The 20,105-nt window shown below is 26.8% G+C and overlaps 1 protein-coding gene across 2 annotated transcripts; it reads left to right on the top strand.

Annotated features, from left to right (window-relative positions):
* The first annotated feature begins 127 nt into the window (after positions 1 to 127).
* LOC107162917 (uncharacterized) lies at positions 128 to 6,385 on the top strand. 2 transcript variants are annotated; one of them, XM_089220988.1, is made up of 11 exons: positions 128 to 609; positions 1,119 to 1,382; positions 2,163 to 2,608; positions 2,683 to 3,010; positions 3,413 to 3,568; positions 3,622 to 3,881; positions 3,945 to 4,137; positions 4,198 to 4,485; positions 4,566 to 4,713; positions 4,811 to 4,884; positions 5,000 to 6,385. In XM_089220988.1, the coding sequence occupies exons 1-11, from the start codon at positions 490 to 492 to the stop codon at positions 5,153 to 5,155; spliced, it is 2,433 nt and encodes an 810-aa protein (XP_089077114.1). In that variant the 5' UTR covers positions 128 to 489; the 3' UTR covers positions 5,156 to 6,385. The 2 variants fall into 2 exon arrangements, with proteins under 2 accessions (XP_089077114.1, XP_089077115.1); XM_089220989.1 differs by having other exon boundaries at positions 148 to 609; positions 3,945 to 4,122.
* Positions 6,386 to 20,105: the final 13,720 nt, after the last annotated feature.

The raw sequence follows: 20,105 nt of genomic DNA, 5'->3' as shown, positions 1-20,105 counted from the left end.
ATATTGATTTAAATTGATACTTTTTTTTTTTTTATCAGAATTTAACGGAAAATAAACAGAACTAAAAAATATTTAAATTCTTTTTACAGATTCATAGCGATTAGCGATTTGATATTTAAGATAATAAAATATTATAATGCACTATATAGATAAAAAGATAAAATTATAAATCACTAAATTAGTCAACTCCTTTCACTAATTATGATTGTTTAATAATTCATTTCATACATACATAAGTATTTAAGAACAATAAAATACAATCTAACAATGATTGTAAATTAATTCAATATTGATATCACTCGCAAATATTAATTTCTGAACTTCTGGTTAGGTTCTATGCTATCTCAAGATTAATTACTGATTAGTAATTTCAGTTAATTTTAATTCATGGATTTAAACTTGAACTTATTACAATTTTTAATTTTAATTTAACTATTTATTAAGTAAGGGTTTCTAAAAGTTTTTAAATAAGTATCCTCCATCAAAATAATGGATGACTTAATGACACCTTCATTTCATAACCATTTAAAGAATTTTATTGTAGCTGCCAAGCAATATTCATTTTGTCGCGATGAATCATCTTTTAATGCAGTTCTCTGTTCATTACAGGTATGTAATATTAAATCTTGTTTGAGTAATTTATAATATGCTAATAATTGCCAAAATTTGTTTACACGGAAATTTTAGTGTATGATGATTTTAAATGTATCTATAAGTTTTATTAGAATAGCCTAATATTATTCATATATTATTGATTGGTTTAACTTTTACTAGGTAACATACCTTCATTTACATCTTGTAAATGTTTTTGGTAAAGACTCATAAATATTAAATATTCTATTGTAATCACTTATATCTATTTAATTAATTTCAGTTAATTTGTATTAAGACAATTAAGTAAAGTTAAAAACTAAATTTCTAGTTTCAAATAATGTTATATAATATTATAGTTATGCTAAACAATGGGCAACAATAATAATAACTTATATTTACTCAATAATATAATATAATATATTATTAGTTAATGTTATTTTTATTTGTGATTACGTATTTAGTAGAAATGATTTAGCTATATATAATAATTCATTAATTATTGTTTTTGTAAAATTTATTTTTAGATCCTTGGACAGCATGAATTCATTTTTAATTCTAAAGATGCATTAAGACATGAGTTTTGCATTAATTTATATGAGTTGATGAGCAATATTAAAGATGAATCTGAGATTACATGGGCTGCTGTTAATTTATTGCAGTCTATTGTTAAACAAGGATTTTTTCAAAACACAATACTAAACAATAATGAATTTACACTTATTCTAACAAAATTACTAAAAGATGAATTATCTCTAGATAAAAAAATTAAAATACTCAAACTACTTCAGGTAAATTAAAGTCTATTCATTAAATTTAATTTTAACTTATAAGCAGGGCTCATTAGTGCTTTGCATATTTATTTTATTTTTTTTGTTTATTTTAAAACATTCAAATTAAGTCACCAATTTGTTTATTTATAATTGTATGTGGTGTTTTAAGATTTATTTATATATATAAATGGATCAAATTGAGTTCAGTTGAATTTTTGTTTTTACACATCAAGAATTTTTGAAATTAGATTTGAAATTATTGGAATTTATGTAAATGAGATGTTAGTATTGAAGTAATAACCAATAGAGAATACCTATTCTCAAATAATTAAAAGTAAAAAAAAAAAATTAAATGTTTTTTATTTAGTTTTGCATAATTAATACATCATTCGCGTTCGTATTTTTGTAGTTTTCACCCAGGGCATATGATAAAAGTAAAAAAACAATAGTCTTCTAAAAGATAATATTTTAAAATTGGTCCTATACAGCAATACATTCAAACGAAATAAGTATACACATTTTAAAACATGCATTTAATCCATGCTAAATAATAACAAAAAACATTCAGACCTGTGTATGAAATAATAAATAATTACTTTAAATATATGGGATCCTAAATAGCATCATACACGTTGTTAATTGATTCTCAATTTTGTATCAATACACAGTCAAAATGTTATTAAATTTTTTATGCATATTAAATTTCTAAAAATTAATTTTTTTAGTACTTTAATCTCTGAGCCCTGTTTAGTTATAAGTATATATTAGAACCAAAATATAAATATTATACATTTTTAGGAATTGACATATAGAATTAAAATTCAATGGCAAGAAGGCCATTCATCTGAACTAATTAGTCTGTTGGTAAAATGGATTTCAACTGAAGACAAAGATCTTATATCATTTAGTTTAGGCGTTTTAGTAAATGTGTGTTGTAAAAACAAATTTGCCATGTTTACACTTGTGAAATGTACACATTCTAAATCTTTCATGCGCCTGCTTTTAAAATTACAATCTGATGATATATTCATCAAAGTTCAAGTGTACAAATTATTATTAGTTTTAGAACAAGTATCTGGTCAAATACCAGATGTTGATGTTAACAATTTAATTGATGTAACATTTGTTGTTTTGGAAGAAGGACTTAAACTAAAAAATGTGTTTGTTCTACGCCATGCAGTAGACTTTTTTATTGATATAAGTGAACATTCACGTTGGAAAAACTCGGTTTTAGAATATGATAAGTATGTTTATTTTATATTTTAAATTTTGATGTAAGTATATACTATTTTCTAACTTTAATTTATTAATGTTTTAGCTATAAAACAAATCTAATTAAAATACTGGAGTCTACAAACAATTTTAAACATATTGACAAGTCTCAAAACAATTATCACATAACATTACAAAGTATAGACTTAATTTTACAATTTGTTCATCATGTTATTCAATTCAAAAATGAAGATTTAATCACAGTATATCCTAAAATTATAATTTACATTTTGCATTGGACTCAATTTTCAAATCTTCATGAACAAGCTATGGCAATTTTACAAACAATAATTATTAATGTACGAAGTTTTAATAATTATATGGATCAAACCCTTAAGTTTGATATTTATGAAAATCTGGAAAAGAGTTTAAATGTAAGTTTAAATCCGTAGTAAGTTTTTAATTTTAATAAAAAACTATTGAAAATAAACATTTTTTATTACCACTTTAATAGTTAATTAATGTTGCAGCAAAAAAAAAAATGTGAATGGCATGTTATCTTGTACCTATGCAATTATTAAAGATTTAAAAAGATTTAAGATTTAGTTTAAAAAACGTTATGTAAATAATAGACCAAATATTGAATTAAACCTATTTACAATTTAAATATGCACTTCAATATAGAATAAAAAACAAACACAAATTTTAGAGGATTTTTTTATATATAAATTTGTATTTTTATCACAGCATTTATTTCTATTATTTATTAGTATCTATTAAAGTATCTGCTTAAAATGTATTACTAACTGTAAATGTATACTAATTATGTCTTTCAGATATTGCTAATTGTTTTATTCGAACCAAATACAAATGTAGAAAATGATTCAATTATATCTACATGGAATAAATATGGGACATGCTTGAGAATTCTTCAAGAAATGTTAAAGATGCAAAATCTATATGAAATAATTGAAGAAAAACTTCATATGTCTGTAAGTAATAATTTATAATGTTTTATTTAATAATAATACATTTTATTTTTCAGTCTCTTCGGTCCTTATTTCATTCTCTGATATTGGTTGATATTAAAAATCTAAATAATTTACAAAATATCACATTTGTATACCTTGAAGCACTGTGTTTTCTATCTGAATTGGTAGCTAAAAATCCCACTTGGATGTCTTTATACTCTGAGATATTGAATCAAAAACATGTCTATCGTGTACTAGCATTTATAATTTATAAAGGTTCAAAAACTATGAAACAAAAAGTATTAGATCTCATAACCAAATTTTCACAACAAAGGTAACATATCACTTATTATTAAATGTAATATTTTTTTTTCATTTTATTTTTATTTTTATTTAGTACTTTAATGTTATCTGATTGTTTGGAAGAAATTGATCAATTATCTACAACTAAAGTAAAAAATTTAACGGCTACAAATTCAGAGGAGACTGAAATAAAGCCATTATGCTCGTTTGCTCAAGAAGAAAAATTAAAAGTGTTTATTGATAAATTAGAAAATATGTTCAATTCTAATGAAGTAAAAAAATTATTTGTATGGTTCTATTTTTTGCAGTATTAATTTATCAAACTAAATATATATTTTTTGTTTCAGATACTTAACATAAAAACGAGTAATGTTATTACATTATATCAATACAAAATGAATACATTAAAACAAACTGAAGTGTGGTTAAAACAGAGTCTTGATAATGCTTCAGAAGAAATAACACGGTTAAATTATAAATTAGTTTGTTTAAATAGTGAATCAATGCAACTAAATCAAATGTTATTAGATAATCATCAAGAAATTGAAGAGTTATCAGTAGAAAACAAAGATTTAAAAAAAAAATTAAATGATATTACTGAACAATTTTCAATAACTAGTAATAACTTTGCAAAAGTAATTAATTCATTTTATGTGATTTAAAATAATAAATTATAATATTCAATAAATATAAATTATAAATTATATTACCTTAGCTATCACAAAATTATGAATCAAAACGTCAAATTATTAAAGATCAAAATTCTTCAATAAAGAATCTTGAAAAACAATTAGAAGATCTACGTTTTGAAAGCGATAAAATAAAAGCAGATTTACTGGATCAATTAAAAAGTGAAAAAACTGGTAAAATTAAGTTTATATTACAATTAATAATATGTCCATAAATTATTGTATTTGCTTGTGTTTAAAATATCAAATTAAACATTTTCAACTTTTCTAGAAAATAAAATTCAAGTTTCTAAATTAGAACAACAACTAACAGAAAAACTAAGTATTATCAATGAAAAATCTGAGGTAAGTTTTTTTAATTAACTATTTAGTGAGTCAACATAATATTGAAATAAAACCAATATTTTGGCATATATATCTAATATTATTGCTGATTGAATATTTTCTATATTTTTAATAGGAAATCAATAACAAAATGTCATTTATTAGAAATCTAGAAAATATTGCTTTAGAAAAAGATAAAGATATTATTGAATTGCGTAAACAACTACAAGAACAACACAGAGTTCGTGAAATGATAAGTCAAATGTTAGCTGCTACATCCAGCAAACCTTAAGTATCAGATATCTAAGCTTGACTGATAGAAGCCAATTTGTGTTCCTAAGTAAAATCTAAAATCTTAATTTTTGAGAAAATGCTTAATTTAATTAGTTTACTAATTTTTATAATTAGTAATATTATTACTAATTTAATATCAATTTTTAATTAATTAACTTCACTGTTAACGTGACAATATTATGTTTATAAATCATAGTTATTATTATTCTGTGAGTAAAATTTTCTTATGACTAATATTTCATCTAAAGTTTACAAATAGTTATGGTTTAACTAAATTAAAAGAATAAATTTAAAGAAATTCAAAGAAATTCATTAATCTAAAGAAAACATTTTCTGTTTATAAAATTATAGAATATACAAAAGTATATTGTGTTAGATCAAAGAAAATTTAATCTTAAAACATTGAAAAGGGATGTTTTATATAATTGTAATTTTATGTTTAAAAAAAAATACATTAAACATTTTTTAATAATTATATAAACATTTCACTAGTAATAATATACATCATCGACCACTTATCAAAACCCATAATAGTCATATAAAATCATGTACATCTATTAAAATTAATATAAAAGCGCATTAGAAACAATCTGGTCTTATTTATATTGTATTGTTTTGTAAACAATTTATAACATAGTTATAATATTAAACTAGATAAATGTATTCTTAAAATAAAATGTATCTTTATGGTCTTGAAAAAACAACTTTAAAATGTATAATACAATGTAAAGTTATTTACTATCATTCAAAAATAATTGCCTGTATATATTTTATGTTTAATTCTAATAATCTATGTATAGATTGTAAGTTATCCTAAAGGTTAATGTATTGTTATTGACTTATTGTATTACTGATGTGATTTATAGTTATATTTATTATTGTTTAGTTATAAAGTTTATTATTTAGTAGTTGCTATAATAATTCCATAATGATATAATTGATAATTAAAAAAATTTCATCTCTATTTAGCAAAATAATTTTCTGTCACTTTTATTTTATGGCTTCAGTCTTCATATTATGTCCTACAGAGTGAGTAACCTGATAAATGTATTCTTTTGTTCTAATCTATATTTTTAAATAATTTTTTTATTTATATTATCATTGATTATAAATACTAGTATCAATGATATTATTTAATGTTTTGTGTGTTACAAGTTACATGTACAATATAACATTTTAAGTTTTTATATTTAAAATAAAACAGATTATCTGATTGAAAATTTCAAAATAGCCAATTTGTTAATGTGGTTTCTAGAAAAATGGATATTTTCAGTTCCACAAAAAACCTAAATGATCAAGCTCTGTCGTTTTGAGGCTACATTTCCTCAACCACGCGGCAACTGATTAGTTAATATTACAGCAAAGGATGCGCTAGAATGTACGAAAATTGTTTTTAGCGTGCATTCTCTTGTGGCGTACTTGAGACGGAGTATAGTTTAAAAATGTATTGAAGTCAAGTGGACGTATGTGGCTACATGCCCAATGATTGTTTTTGCCAGCTATGAAATTATAATAACACGGAATACAAGAATATTTTATTTGTGGCGTAACCAAGAGGGGTGTTTTAGGTTTTTGTGCACCCCTTGAACTTTTATATCAAATAACTCTCTCATAACTTGTTAATCAAAGTCAATAAGCATTCAAATCATTAAGTAATCGAAAATTTTCAAAGAACATTAGTATTTCCTACGACTAAGTTCCAAAAAAAATTAAAGTTGCGAATAGGTTGATTTGATAAATGGAAATGGCTAACGTATTCACAAACAAATGACGGGGTGTATGGCAAGTATAATGTTATATATTATTGGACTTTGGACACAAGTGGGGCTGAATGTATCGTGTCCCAGTCATTGGGAGATATTTGTTTTAAACCTTCTAAAATGTGGTATTAAGCATTAAAAGAATTGAATTTTCACGAAAAATGTAATTATCATTTTCAATCAGTTGAATAATATGATATTATTAATATCGATTCACCGTTGTGAACGAAGCTGCTGATAAACAAGATTCTGTCGATTCACAATTAATTAAAGCCGCTAAAAATTCAAATAGAATCGAATTGAAAAATAGCTATTCTTGTGATTGACTCTGTAAGTTTTCACACAAGACAAATAATTACCTTACGGGGAACGGGTATATCGTGATTTTGGAATATGAACAACAGAAAACAGATAGATCCTTCCCCTCAAAAAAAACTTATTTTACTGCTAACATTTTATATTTGGCGGGGAAGGTTACGCTATGAGGCTTACAAATATTGCTAAAAACATATAACCCCTCCTCCCCAAACCAAATTCTTAATTAGGTACGCCCCTGCTCAGCAATAGGCAATAGCAGACGAAATAATGATAGTTGTGGCAGATATGTCGAGACATTCTCACCTTGTGTTCATTACGCTTTGATCCTTAAACTGAAATAGTAAAGAAAATTTTTTTAATTTGAACCTCTCTCGAACTCAAGTGTGAGCGCACTTACAAGTGCAATTACTAAAGAACTAACCGACGTGAAAATTTTAAATTCAACATCTCGTAGGCCAGAGTATGTAAATAACGATGGAACCGCATCGAAGAGTGGGCGATTCAATGATGTTTAGGGATGCATAAAGAAGAATATAAAACAGCTAAATTACAAAAATGATGTCCATTGTGGTTCACACAGTTTAAATATGGTTGTTTCTTACACTTATAAAGTTCGTAAAGTTTTCGAAATAATCTAGGTACAATCGAAAAGGTAACGTAATCGTAACGCCAATTGGCAATTTCCAATCCTCGCCCAAGCTACACCCACGTGGAAGTAAATGTATAGCTGATACAACACGAATTATATCCTTATGTTTGTATTAGAAATTAGGTAGAAAAGATGCCGACTGAAGAGAACGATCATTATTGGCCAGTGACAAAAAAGAGTGTGGAGAACACGAGAATTACAACAGAAGAATGCTGTTATAAGGTTGTCTACTAAAGAAGTTTTTTTTTTTACATTTAAAAGTTTACAGGCTTCCGCTGCTTAGGTTATAAGCCAACATTTTTTACATTTTTAGGGTTCCGTACTTCAAAAGAAAAAAACGGAACCCTTATAACATCACTTTGTTGTCCGTCCGTCCGTCCGTCTGTCAAGAGCGTTTTTCTCAGGAACGCGTGGAGGTATCAAACTGAAATTTGTATATGATACTCAGGTCTACTGTCCCTGGAAGCTGTAGAAAAATCAACCTTCTAAGCCAACGCAATCAAAAGATACAGCCATTTAGGCCGCAAATTTCCGCAAATTTTCGAAACTCGCACGGGAATCAAAACCTACAGGGTACTTCCCGTGAACTTAGAATCTTGAAATTTCGTACGAAGTCACGTCATATAGTACAGATATAGGAAAAATTACGAAAACCGTAAATTTTTAGTTAGATCACATATTTTTTTTTTTTTTCAAATAATTTTAAACTTCTAATCCTTTTCCTCATGAACGCGTATTTATGATCCTCCAGCTTTCCATATTTTGATGTTATAAATTTAATTTTGCAATAAAAATACCATAACTATGACTCGATTGTCGTGATGGGTGAACTTTTACTTATATACCTACAGGTTTGTACGGACTACGGAACCCTCGGTGCGCGAGCCAACTCGCACTTGACCGGTTTTTTTGATATTCAAATATGTGTACAATTATTGAAAAGCAAAAAAAAAAATACATATTTACAGTTAAACTATTAATTGTATTTACAAGGTAGATTGACTTGAGTCAGAATTTGTTGATGAAGTTGCTTATTATTATAGTTATGAACTTGATGATTTTTTGGGTTAGTCCTTCGTCGAGGATTTTTTTGATGTTGTGCGTTTGTGCGGGAAGTTGAGAAACGTGCGTACTGGTTTGTATGTGGGGTATTTTTGGAATATGTGTTTTTTACAGTGATGCGAGTTTGACATGACATGTAGAAGAAGTTTGTATTAGGCACAGGGGCGTCATTTCAGGTTTTTTTTTCGGGTGTGCGAAGTTTCAACTGTTTCAAGCAGGCCATTTTTAAATTTCACCAGGCCATATAAAATTAGATATACATACGTTATGTATATTATCCTGCATCCGATTATTTCCATACATTATAGACCGGTGTAACAGGCGATTTTTACCCCCCTGTAAATTTTACCGAGGGGGTAAAAATCGCCTGAGGTAAAAATCGCCTACCGTAACAGGCGATTTTTACCCCCCTGTAAATTTTACCGAGGGGGGTAAAAATCGCCTGAGGTAAAAATCACCTACCGTAACAGGCGATTTTTACCCACCTACAAATTTTACTGAGGAGGTAAAAATCGCCTGCGGTAAAAATCGCCTAACATAACCGGCGATTTTTACCCACCTATGAATTTTACCGTAGGAAGGTAAAAATCACCTGAGGTAGAAATCGCCTGTTATACTTAACTTAAGTTAAGTAAGTAATTTTTACACCCTAGCCACCCCTAGGGCCTAGATAGTTATAGCTCCTTTTCTTACTTGAAACAGTTACTTTATTATTTTTAAGACTTCAATTTAAGGTAACTGGTAGGTACTTATAAATCGTTTCATCAAACTTAAATTGCAATATCGAAAATATGCCATCTTAGTAGCCTTTATATAGTAAAATAGGTACCTATAAATTACATTTATATTATTTTTTTACATATGAATAATTCTTTTGAAAAATGTTTACCATACGAGTATAATCATAAAGTATTTTACCTTTATTACCTTATTAGTTATTAACAGGGTTCGGGACAAAATTTGTCCCAATAGAAAATTGGATATCCAATATCCATCATAGATTTAGTGAAACATTGTAGATTATTATACAAATGCGTTTTATAGTGCGGGAAATTCAACTGTACAATTTTACTTTGTTTATTTTTGATTTATTTGCTATATTGACGCATATTTAACTATTTTTAACAATTTATGAATACCTAATAGAATTGTTTAAAATATATTAATTAAACTGTTGAACAATTAATTCCAAAAATTTGTTTTAAGCATAGTTATACTATTTGTTAATTATCTGACGCAAAAATATTACACATTAATGTGATCTAAAAATACTCAAAAAAAGCAATTTGAATTAAACGATAAAAATAATGTAGTTATCCGAGCTGGATATAATCTTAATAGGAGAGCTTTCCTGTTTGAAAACATTAGAAAACATCGAATACTTCAATACAATCACAAAGGTAAAAATTGTATTAATAACAACAAATTTGTAGTTAATATTTACGCACATATAGTAATATTATATTATAACAAATTATGTAAAACAAGAATTTTAAAATTAAATAACTATACATAAAATTATTAATTATTGGAAAATACATCATAATAATATAATAGATATGAATTGAAAATAATAAAATAACGAATATCTCTTACATTTTTTTTAAGTTTGATTTTTAAACATCTAATTAATAAGCTTACTTTAGCATATTTGTTCACTTAATAAATTAATTACAAATTTTTTTATACAACACTTAAAACCACATCAAAGTGTACGTTACCTATATTTCTTATATATATACATCTTTCTGTATGATAAATATTTTTTTTTAAACTAAAGTTTTTGTTAAAAAGTTGCCAAGTGTTCGTTGCTGTTGTATAAACGTAAATTGATGTTTTTAATAATTGAGTTGCAGCAAAAATCTCTACATCAGTACCCCAAACACCTACGAAAATAAAATTTACATGATCCATAATGTTATATTATATATTTAAAAAATGTATATCCATAAAACATAAGTTCTCGATAATTCTGTTGTATTTTTGGTTGTATATAATACATTAGTAAAATAAATCTTACCATCATTATATATTTTATTTTTTTCTAGATAAATATCAATTTCATCCTCCTTGCCAACGTATTTATGGATATTTGTATTAGTCTTGACCACCTAGAGTAATTTAGAAACAAAATTGCTTAAAAAAATATTATTTACATAGATTTTTTCTATTAAATTTGTACATTACATACCTCAGCAATATGTTTACGTATTTCTTTATGGTTTTCCTCTGTGCCTGTTATCCAATATGATAATGCCCTGTATAAACAATTACCATCTCCTAAAATGTTTTTTGTTTCTGCGGGTTCACTTAAAAATTTTCCTCTTCCTTTGAATTTCAAGACTTCAGTTAGGTTTAATTTTAATTGTTCGCATTTTAAAATCTGCCATGGTTTTGCAATTGGATTAAAAACTCGACTTTTATTCATTCCTGAAAGGCTCACCGTGTCATTATTTAAAACCATTTGACTATTTTCTTGTTTTTCAGTATCATCTTTATCTTCATTAACTTCTGTATTCATATTTTCCTCTAATATCTGTCCTTCTAAATTATTTTTTAAATCAACTTCTTTCATATTATCAGATTCTTTAAAATGTTTTAGGTTACTAAGATGTTGTGTTTTGGCTAATGTTTTATTTTTGGATTTTAATGTAACTGTATTTCCGTTGTTAATTGACACAATTGTATAAGGTCCTTCCCATGGTACATATTTCCAACCACCCTTTCTGTCATCTCTCTTTAAATTTCTTACCAAAACTTTGTCATTTTTTTTAAATATTTGACCTGTGTTATGCCGCTTTGAATATGACAGTCGTTGACGTTTTTGGGCCTCTCCGATATTTTTATGTGCGTGATTTTCCATAACGTTCCTCATGTTTATCATTTGATTTAACGTCTTATCAAAATCGTCTTTATTGAATGGATCTTCTGTCTTACATTTATCTTCTTCTTTTCCTTTTTCAATACTATCATCTAAATCAATTGGTAGTATAGCTTCACGTTGGTATAGCATTTTAAATGGGGAATAGCCTGTTGAGGAATGCTGAGCAGTTCGGTGAGCAAATAAAACTCCTTGTAAAATAGAAGGCCATTTATTTACATTGTCTTGTAAAACTTTGAGCAAGCAATTTTTAATTGTTCGGTTTTGTCGTTCGACTAGACCATTTGCCTGTGGATGGTATGCAGATGTAACCCTTTGTTTAGTTCCTGTAAGCCGAGATAGCTCGATGTTAAGTGAATTCAAAAATTCCCGTCCTTGATCGTTGATTTGAATCCTGGGACACCCGTGTCGACAAATAACATCGTCATACAAAAATCTTGCTACCGAAACCGCAGTTTTATCATATAACGGCCTAGCTTCGGACCATTTTGAAAAATAGTCGATAGCCACTATAACATATTTATAACCGTCCACCTCAGGAAGTGTCATTAGATCGACTCCAATTTGTCGGAACACCTATAATAATATTAAATTATAAATTTATATTTCTCAATATAATTAATTTTTAAATTGTTGTTTTGGATTAATAATGTATTATTGTTATTTTTTGAAACACTATGCAATAAAAAATAGTTTTATTTTAGTGTCGAACTTATAAAAATTTCAATTTACCTATTTATTGAAAATAATATTTTCCATTTTTTAATGGATACTTAGGTATAATAATAATTAATCATTAAAATATATAAAGTTACAAGTTCAACAAATTATTTACTATAATATATTTAAAAATTATTTTTCTTCCAGACTATCATATTATTGGGTCACATAAATATTGAGTTCTCATGTGAAAACCACAGAATATAAAAACATAAAACAACCAACCAAAAATATTATTATACAATAATATAATACCTAACTATCACGGTCCGAGATTAAACATTTTTTTACATATTATTTAGTGGTGACCATATGTTTTCATTTTCCAACAAGGCTTTAAATTTCATAGTTTAAATTTTGAGTGAAATGATGAATGTATTGATTATTTTAATGATACCTATGTTTTTTTCTGTTATCATATTTTGGGGCAGTAAAATTTTTTTGATTTTCTACTTCAACATAATTTATGGTAAAAAATTAAACAAAATAATGATATTTAGGAATAGTTAAAAAAATTCCTATGAAATTTGTTTTAACAAAAAAAATTGTGTTTGTGTTTTAGTATAACTAAAAAAAAAAAAATTATATTAATAATACCCATAAATATATGACATTTTCTTCAAATATTCATATTAGCTGTTTATATCTACCATGAAATTTTCTAAATATTTTGACTCTTTTTGAGCTAGTATTGTACATAATCAAATGTTTTTATTATTTTATTTTTAATTTAATTATTATGATAAAACAAAATTCCACTTGGTTATAAAACATGAAAATTTAATACAAGGTTTCTAATTAGATTTAATTTACGTAAAAAAGTTGAACGTAAATCCATAATATTTTTTATGATCATCCGAAACTAGAATTTTAAAAATATTCGCCAAAATCGTGAAAATTTGTAATTTATTTTGAAGTTGAAAATTTATAAAATGTACAATCAATTTGTATAACCTAGGATTGAAGAATTAAAACAAGGTTTCTTATAAAAAAAAAAAATACTGCAACCAATAAATCTAAAAAAATTGTTTACACAATTTTTGTGTAAACAAAGTAAATATAATATGATCGGTGGCGGAGAAATGCATTATTGCTCTCTTGTACTCCAATGAACCTCTGCACCAATAACTACATCGAGGAATATTTTAAAAATATTATTTTGTCTACATTCAGGTCTGACAATATAACTTATAAATTTTTATATGTATCATATAATCTTAACTTGTTATCACATTACCTGTTTTGGAACTTCGATGGATTGCATTTCTGGAACAACTTTCAAAGTAGCTGGATTTACTTTCTGACAAGCAGCACATTCTTGAATGAAAGTACGAACGTCTTCTGCCATATGAAGCCAATAGAATCTAAATATTTATGTAATATAACAAAAAATTACATTAAAAATAACAGATTATGTATTAAAATATGTAGATACATACTGTATAAATATGCATTAAAACTTAACACTAACATATTTTCTTTAATATTTCGTAAAATATCAATTAAATTATGCGAAAGCAAAAATTGCTTATGTTGAGTCGTATGTAAAAATTAATTAATTTAATATTTCAATAAAATGTTAACCTTTTTTTTATCAAGCGTTGTGTTGTGTCTCGTCCTCTGTGAGATGATAATGCAGATGATTCTTCACTTTCGTTGGATCCGCAATGAATCATTTTAATTATTTTAATTTTTTCGGTATTATCGAATACAACACGTGCTTTAGTTTTCTTATAAATTAATATTCCATCTTCAATAGCATAAGGTTTGCACTGTTTCCGAAAATTTGATTTATCATTCCGTTTCTGTATGTACGGTGGATAATTATTATTTATTAAAAATTGCATCACATCTCTTAATTCGGCACGCTTATACTTTCGTTCCGTGTCAATATCATTATTCTTTGCAGCATCAATGTTATCGTCAAATTCTAATAAAAATACATTAAAATGTTATAATATACGGTATTATATAATTAAACTACTTTAAAATTTAGCAGGTCACGTGGGATAATTAATAACATCTAAAAAAAAGTAGAGTGTATATTATAAATATTTGGTAAAAATATCAGGTGTATATAACAATTAATATTTTCTGAATTAAAACAAGAAAACTAAATTTATTTTATCGAAAACCGATGTTGAATAAAACAAGGCTGGGCAAGTTAACGATTTTTTTTAACTCGTTAAGTTATTTTAAAATAATAAAGTTAAGTTAAATTAAAAGTTAATCATATTTTTTTCGTTAACTCGTTAAGTTAAAAGTTAACTTTGAAAAAAAAAGTAACTTAACTTAGTTTAAAGTTAAAATTTTCTAATTTGCAAAAATAAAAAATTGCACACATAATATTAGTTTTTCTACGCTCAAGAAAATTACTGGGGAAATTTTGTACAATGAATAATATTTGATACATAAAATTATTAACTAGCTATCAAAAAACCTACTTTTCCAAAATAAACCTCATTAATAATTTGCATTATTCTTTGCATTAAATCTTTAAACAAGACGTAAGTACTTACTTTTAATTCATCTAACCTATAGAAAACGAAAACACTCTAAATAAATAATATTTATTCCCATTTTTTTTAGTAAAATAATTTATCGATATCTTCTACTTCTACATTATTTCTATTTATAATTGCATATTTTGTATCTTTTTCCATGAATACACAATTATTATTACCTTTCTTATAATTGCAATCTTCTAAATTTCCATGTAGCACATCACTATACATATCACAATCGACAAAATCCAAAGAATTTAAATTCTCCCCTTCATTTTCATTTGTTTGTTTGATATCATCCCATGGACGAAACATCCTGCTGAATCTTTATAAAATTAAAATAGAAATTTTTTGTTTTTTCCGATTTTTTTAAAACTATCGCAAAATTTTTACTTTTGACCTCTGTAATGCACCAATGATATACACTTTACGTCTTTACATAATTTTAAAATCTCAATACATTCATCACTTCGTTTGAATCTAAAAATCAGTCTATCCGAATTTGGTATTGAAAACACCGGTTACTATTTAATCCAAATTGTATGGTTTATGCATTTACCGAAAGGGTTAAATATTTGAAATTTATTTGAAAAGTGTATTTATATATCATTAGCTCGTAAAAATATCGATTTATTCCAATATATTTCGGCCGAGAAATTCAGTGTTTCCGAAATTATTAGTGAACACTGCGGTATACTATGCCTATAGTATAATGTGTACAAGTACAATTCTATAAGCCCCAACTAATAATGCCTTTGAATTACAACGATTACTTTCCATTAAATATAATATAAATTTAACACTTATGACTTTTACATACATAATGGTAAGGATAAATATGGGCTCGGGATAATTTACGTTGCTATAATAATTCACTGAATAAGTGTATAATTTTAAAATTGTTTATTGAATACCTCATAGGTACTATATTATTTTTAAAAAAAGCCAAACTGTTGAATTGGAGGTCTTTGGATTTTTTTAACATTCAGCATATTCTATACGACTATACCTAGCAATTAAAATTTTTACGTATTAAAAAATTATTTTACTAAATAATTGATTTAAGGGTAAATAATCAAAAACTATTTTAAAATATGCAATAAAAATCAATAAATCTTAAAAATATGCATTTGTAGAAATAAATCCCAAAATATGCAAAAATATGCACAATAAAGTTTTAAACTTTAACTCCAAACACCACAACACAAATTTTTACTAGATCAGATTTATTCTTTTTACTTCCCGAACAAATATACAATTGCATAAATACCCGATCCCTGGTTATTACTTATTTTATTTAGTTATATTAAAAGTACATTAATTATAATATAATACCTAATTAAAATATTTTTATTTAGGTACTTACCCTTTACGGAGATTATAAATGAAGATTCTGATAAAAAAAAATCGATAATTTAAATATCGTACGCACAACACATATGTTTACATTAAAATATACACATTAAAAATTTGTAACACCGTGTTGAAGTCTTCAGAACGAAGGTGAATACGGGAATGAAAATAATAATCTGAAATTAGTCTAAAATGTCTTTAATGGGTCCTATATTATTATTTTTTGTCCCCTTCTTCCCTCATCTCTAAGATATCAGATATTGACATTGCATTACTTTTTTTTACCAAGAAGTTATAAGCTGTTAACTATAGTATAGTTGATATGGGTATGGGTTTAATGTTTATCAACATTTTTTGGTATGTTCTTTATGCATACTAAGCGCGTCTAACGCGTATGGCTCTACTTACTGTATAGTGTATTGTCACAAGTAACAATACATAACAATAGTCTATCTACCTGTCTAACTATTACGAACCGTTGAGTAGTATACGTATAGTAACGTTTTGGTTATCGCCAACCGCCATTATCGGTTACCTTTGACAGACGGGTCACTGTGACTCATAGAGTATTCTATGCTGTGACTGCCGTACCTTTAATATAATCCAAATTAAATTTTAACCTTATACTATTCTTTGAATTCTTTTTCGTAATTTATTTTATTGAAGTAGTATTTGTGGCGATTTTATTATTATAATACAGGCACATAGCATTGCATAATGTTTTTCACTTTTAACTTGGCTTTCAATGATTACATTCTTTGACAAACAAGACTATAGATTTCTGTTGCGGTTCTCCAAAGTGTCTTGGACTGTTGGATATTAGTTAAAAAGTTATCTAAAACGTTTGCATTTGTTATATATCAGCTATAATACATATGCTTTTCCGGTGTACAATTAGTACACACTAGATCAGCGGTTCCCAATCTTTTTCCCATCACGACGCATTATTATTAGTTATTATAAGTCACGGCACACTTTGGATAAATATTAGATCGTATATAATCAAGGGTTAAGTATTATCTACTTATCGAATAATAAGTTCAAATTGTCACGGCACACCTTTCAAATTTCACGACAAACTAGTGTGCCACGGCACGCCCTTTGGGAAACACTGCACTAGATATAGGTATTATGTTATGCAGTTATTACAAAAGCCAAGGGATAACCATGTTAAATTTGTAACATTAATATGAATATTTATTTATTTTTTTTTTTTTATTATGATCAATTTTATTTTATGTTTTAACAAATTTTATCATTTTTTTATCGGTAATTACTTACCTAAGTATAATATATTATTGTAGGTACCTAGATACCCTACCTACATAAAAAATCAAATTAAAATGTAACTAAATGGTCTAAATGTAATATTATGAAAAAAAACCATAAAATATTAAGCAAAATGTTAAAATATTAAGTAAAATTGTGTTCTTAATTTTAACATTCTAAACTTCAATAATTGATGTTATAAAAAAAAATTAAGTACATGAAATATACTAAAAAAAATATTAAAAACGGATAAGTTAGTTATAAGTTATAACTTTATAACATAAGTTGGATAGCCACAATAATAAATTTAAGTAGTTCGCTAATTCGATAATTAGGTACCTACTATTATTAGTATTATTCAAGTATTTGGAACACATTAATTAATTTTTGCAGTTTTGTATAATTTCTGGTAAGTAATTCAAAAAGAAATGATCTATAAAAGTAGGTTTTTCTCATAATCTTCTTAAACGTTTAAAAATTAATCGATTAAGAAAAAAAAATTTTTCCAGTGTTTTCAAGCTTAATAAGAATAAAATCGTCAAACATAACAGGCGATTTTTACCTCCTCAGTAAAATTTTACCTCATGTGATTTTTACCTCCCTACGGTAAAATTTATAGGGGGGTAAAAATCGCCTATTACGGTAGGCGAATTTTACCTCAGGCAATTTTTACCCTCTCGGTAAAATTTATAGGGTGGGTAAAAATCGCCTGTTACGGTAGGGGAATTTTACCTCAGGTGATTTTTACCCACTAGGTAAAATTTATAGGGGGGGTAAAAATCGCCTGTTAGGGTAGGCGAATTTTACCTCAGGTGATTTTTACCCACTAGGTAAAATTTATAGGGGGGGTAAAAATCGCCTGTTAGGGTAGGCGAATTTTACCTCAGGTGATTTTTACCCACTAGGTAAAATTTATAGGGGGGGTAAAAATCGCCTGTTAGTGTAGGCGAATTTTACCTCAGGTGATTTTTACCCACTAGGTAAAATTTATAGGGGGGTAAAAATCGCCTGTTACGGTAGGGGAATTTTACCTCAGGCGATTTTTACCCACTAGGTAAAATTTATAGGGGGGTAAAATGTATAGGGGGTATAATTCGCCGGTGACACCGGTCATTACGATTTGATTTTAATCATATAAATAATTGTGCATTCGTGGCTCGTGCATTATTTTAGGCTTCAGCAAGGCGCAGGCCAATTGTAACATTCTAAAAGTAAGGGGTGCAACCGCATACCCTGCCACCCCCCCCCCCCAAATCACGCCCCTGATTAGGCATATCGTAATTTGTGAAGTTTGTATTTTAGAGGCAACGTAAATGTTAAAAAAAAAATCAAACATTTTAACTATACGTCATGATACATCTTTGGTCTGAATAAATCGTAGATAGTAGATGCCAGTTCAAAATTCGCTAAATGGGAAGGAAAATGTTAGTACGGTGCATGATAAACTTAATTTAATTTACTATCATGGTATAGTGTAGTAGTGCTCAATGCTCACTAACTATAATAGTATACCTATTTATACCTACATGGATAATTTTTCTAACATCGTTTTTTTTATTTTCATTGGTTACATATATCCATTATTATATAGGTCATTCAAATCTAAAATGGCGAGTCAACATTTTTTCATTTAATGTTATTAAATATTGGATTAAAATTATGACGAATATTTCTCGAAAATGGAGTCTAATTGAGTCTTGACCGAGTACAGATTTTTATTCATTAAATTTGATTAATAATTATACAACTAGGTAATAGTGAACTGATTTTATAATAAGTAGGTACATTAATATTATATTTTAGAATCGATGGTAAAACATTTGGGTTTTTTTTATACTTATCATTGCCATACGAAGTGTGTTCAAAAAGTATGAGGACAATAATGTTATTATTACAGATAATCTACTCAAGATAACATTTTAAATTATAAATAGATTTATTCCCCACGTATTATATAGTAAGTATTTCAAACAAAACCGGGTCACTATCTAAGCTCAATTTATTGTTGCACATAGTAAAATCCAGTCCATTAACGAAGAACGTATGTGTTATTTGTGCATAGAGCTTTGTTTGAGACTTACAGAAGAATACAACGAAAACGTACGCAATGATTAAAAATTTAAAAGTGCTTTTGGGGATGATTCATTTAGTTGTTCGGTGACTTCGAGTGGTTTAAACGTTTCAAAGACGGTCGACAGTCCTCTGAAGATGTTTCACGTTCTGAAAAACCGTTGACATCAGAAAAGATTATGATTTGAAGAAAATCACTAATATGTATACCTGATGGACAAATGATCGATCAGGTAGGTATACAATAAAGACGTATTCTAGGTATTACACCAAAATTAAAGTGTCTTTAGACCTCGGTTAAACCAGAAAAAAAGACCTCGCAACTTGCGTAACAGAAGATTATAAAAATATACACAATAAAA

The sequence above is a fragment of the Diuraphis noxia genome, unplaced genomic scaffold (assembly GCF_037042655.1).
Source record: "Diuraphis noxia isolate RWA-SAM2 unplaced genomic scaffold, SU_Dnox_SAM2 contig0002, whole genome shotgun sequence".
In the NCBI taxonomy this organism is placed as follows: domain Eukaryota; kingdom Metazoa; phylum Arthropoda; class Insecta; order Hemiptera; family Aphididae; genus Diuraphis; species Diuraphis noxia.
The sequence above is the reverse complement of the archived record's forward strand: the minus strand, read 5'-3'. Positions and strand labels throughout refer to the sequence as shown.

Bases quoted from the DNA above. Each gene is read 5' to 3' on its own strand.
- LOC107162917 (XM_089220988.1), top strand. From the start codon at position 490: ATGGATGACTTAATGACACCTTCATTTCATAACCATTTAAAGAATTTT. The intron at 3,011-3,412 runs GTAAGTTTAAAT...TATGTCTTTCAG, and splicing joins ATCTGGAAAAGAGTTTAAAT to ATATTGCTAATTGTTTTATT. The intron at 3,569-3,621 runs GTAAGTAATAAT...TTTATTTTTCAG, and splicing joins AAGAAAAACTTCATATGTCT to TCTCTTCGGTCCTTATTTCA.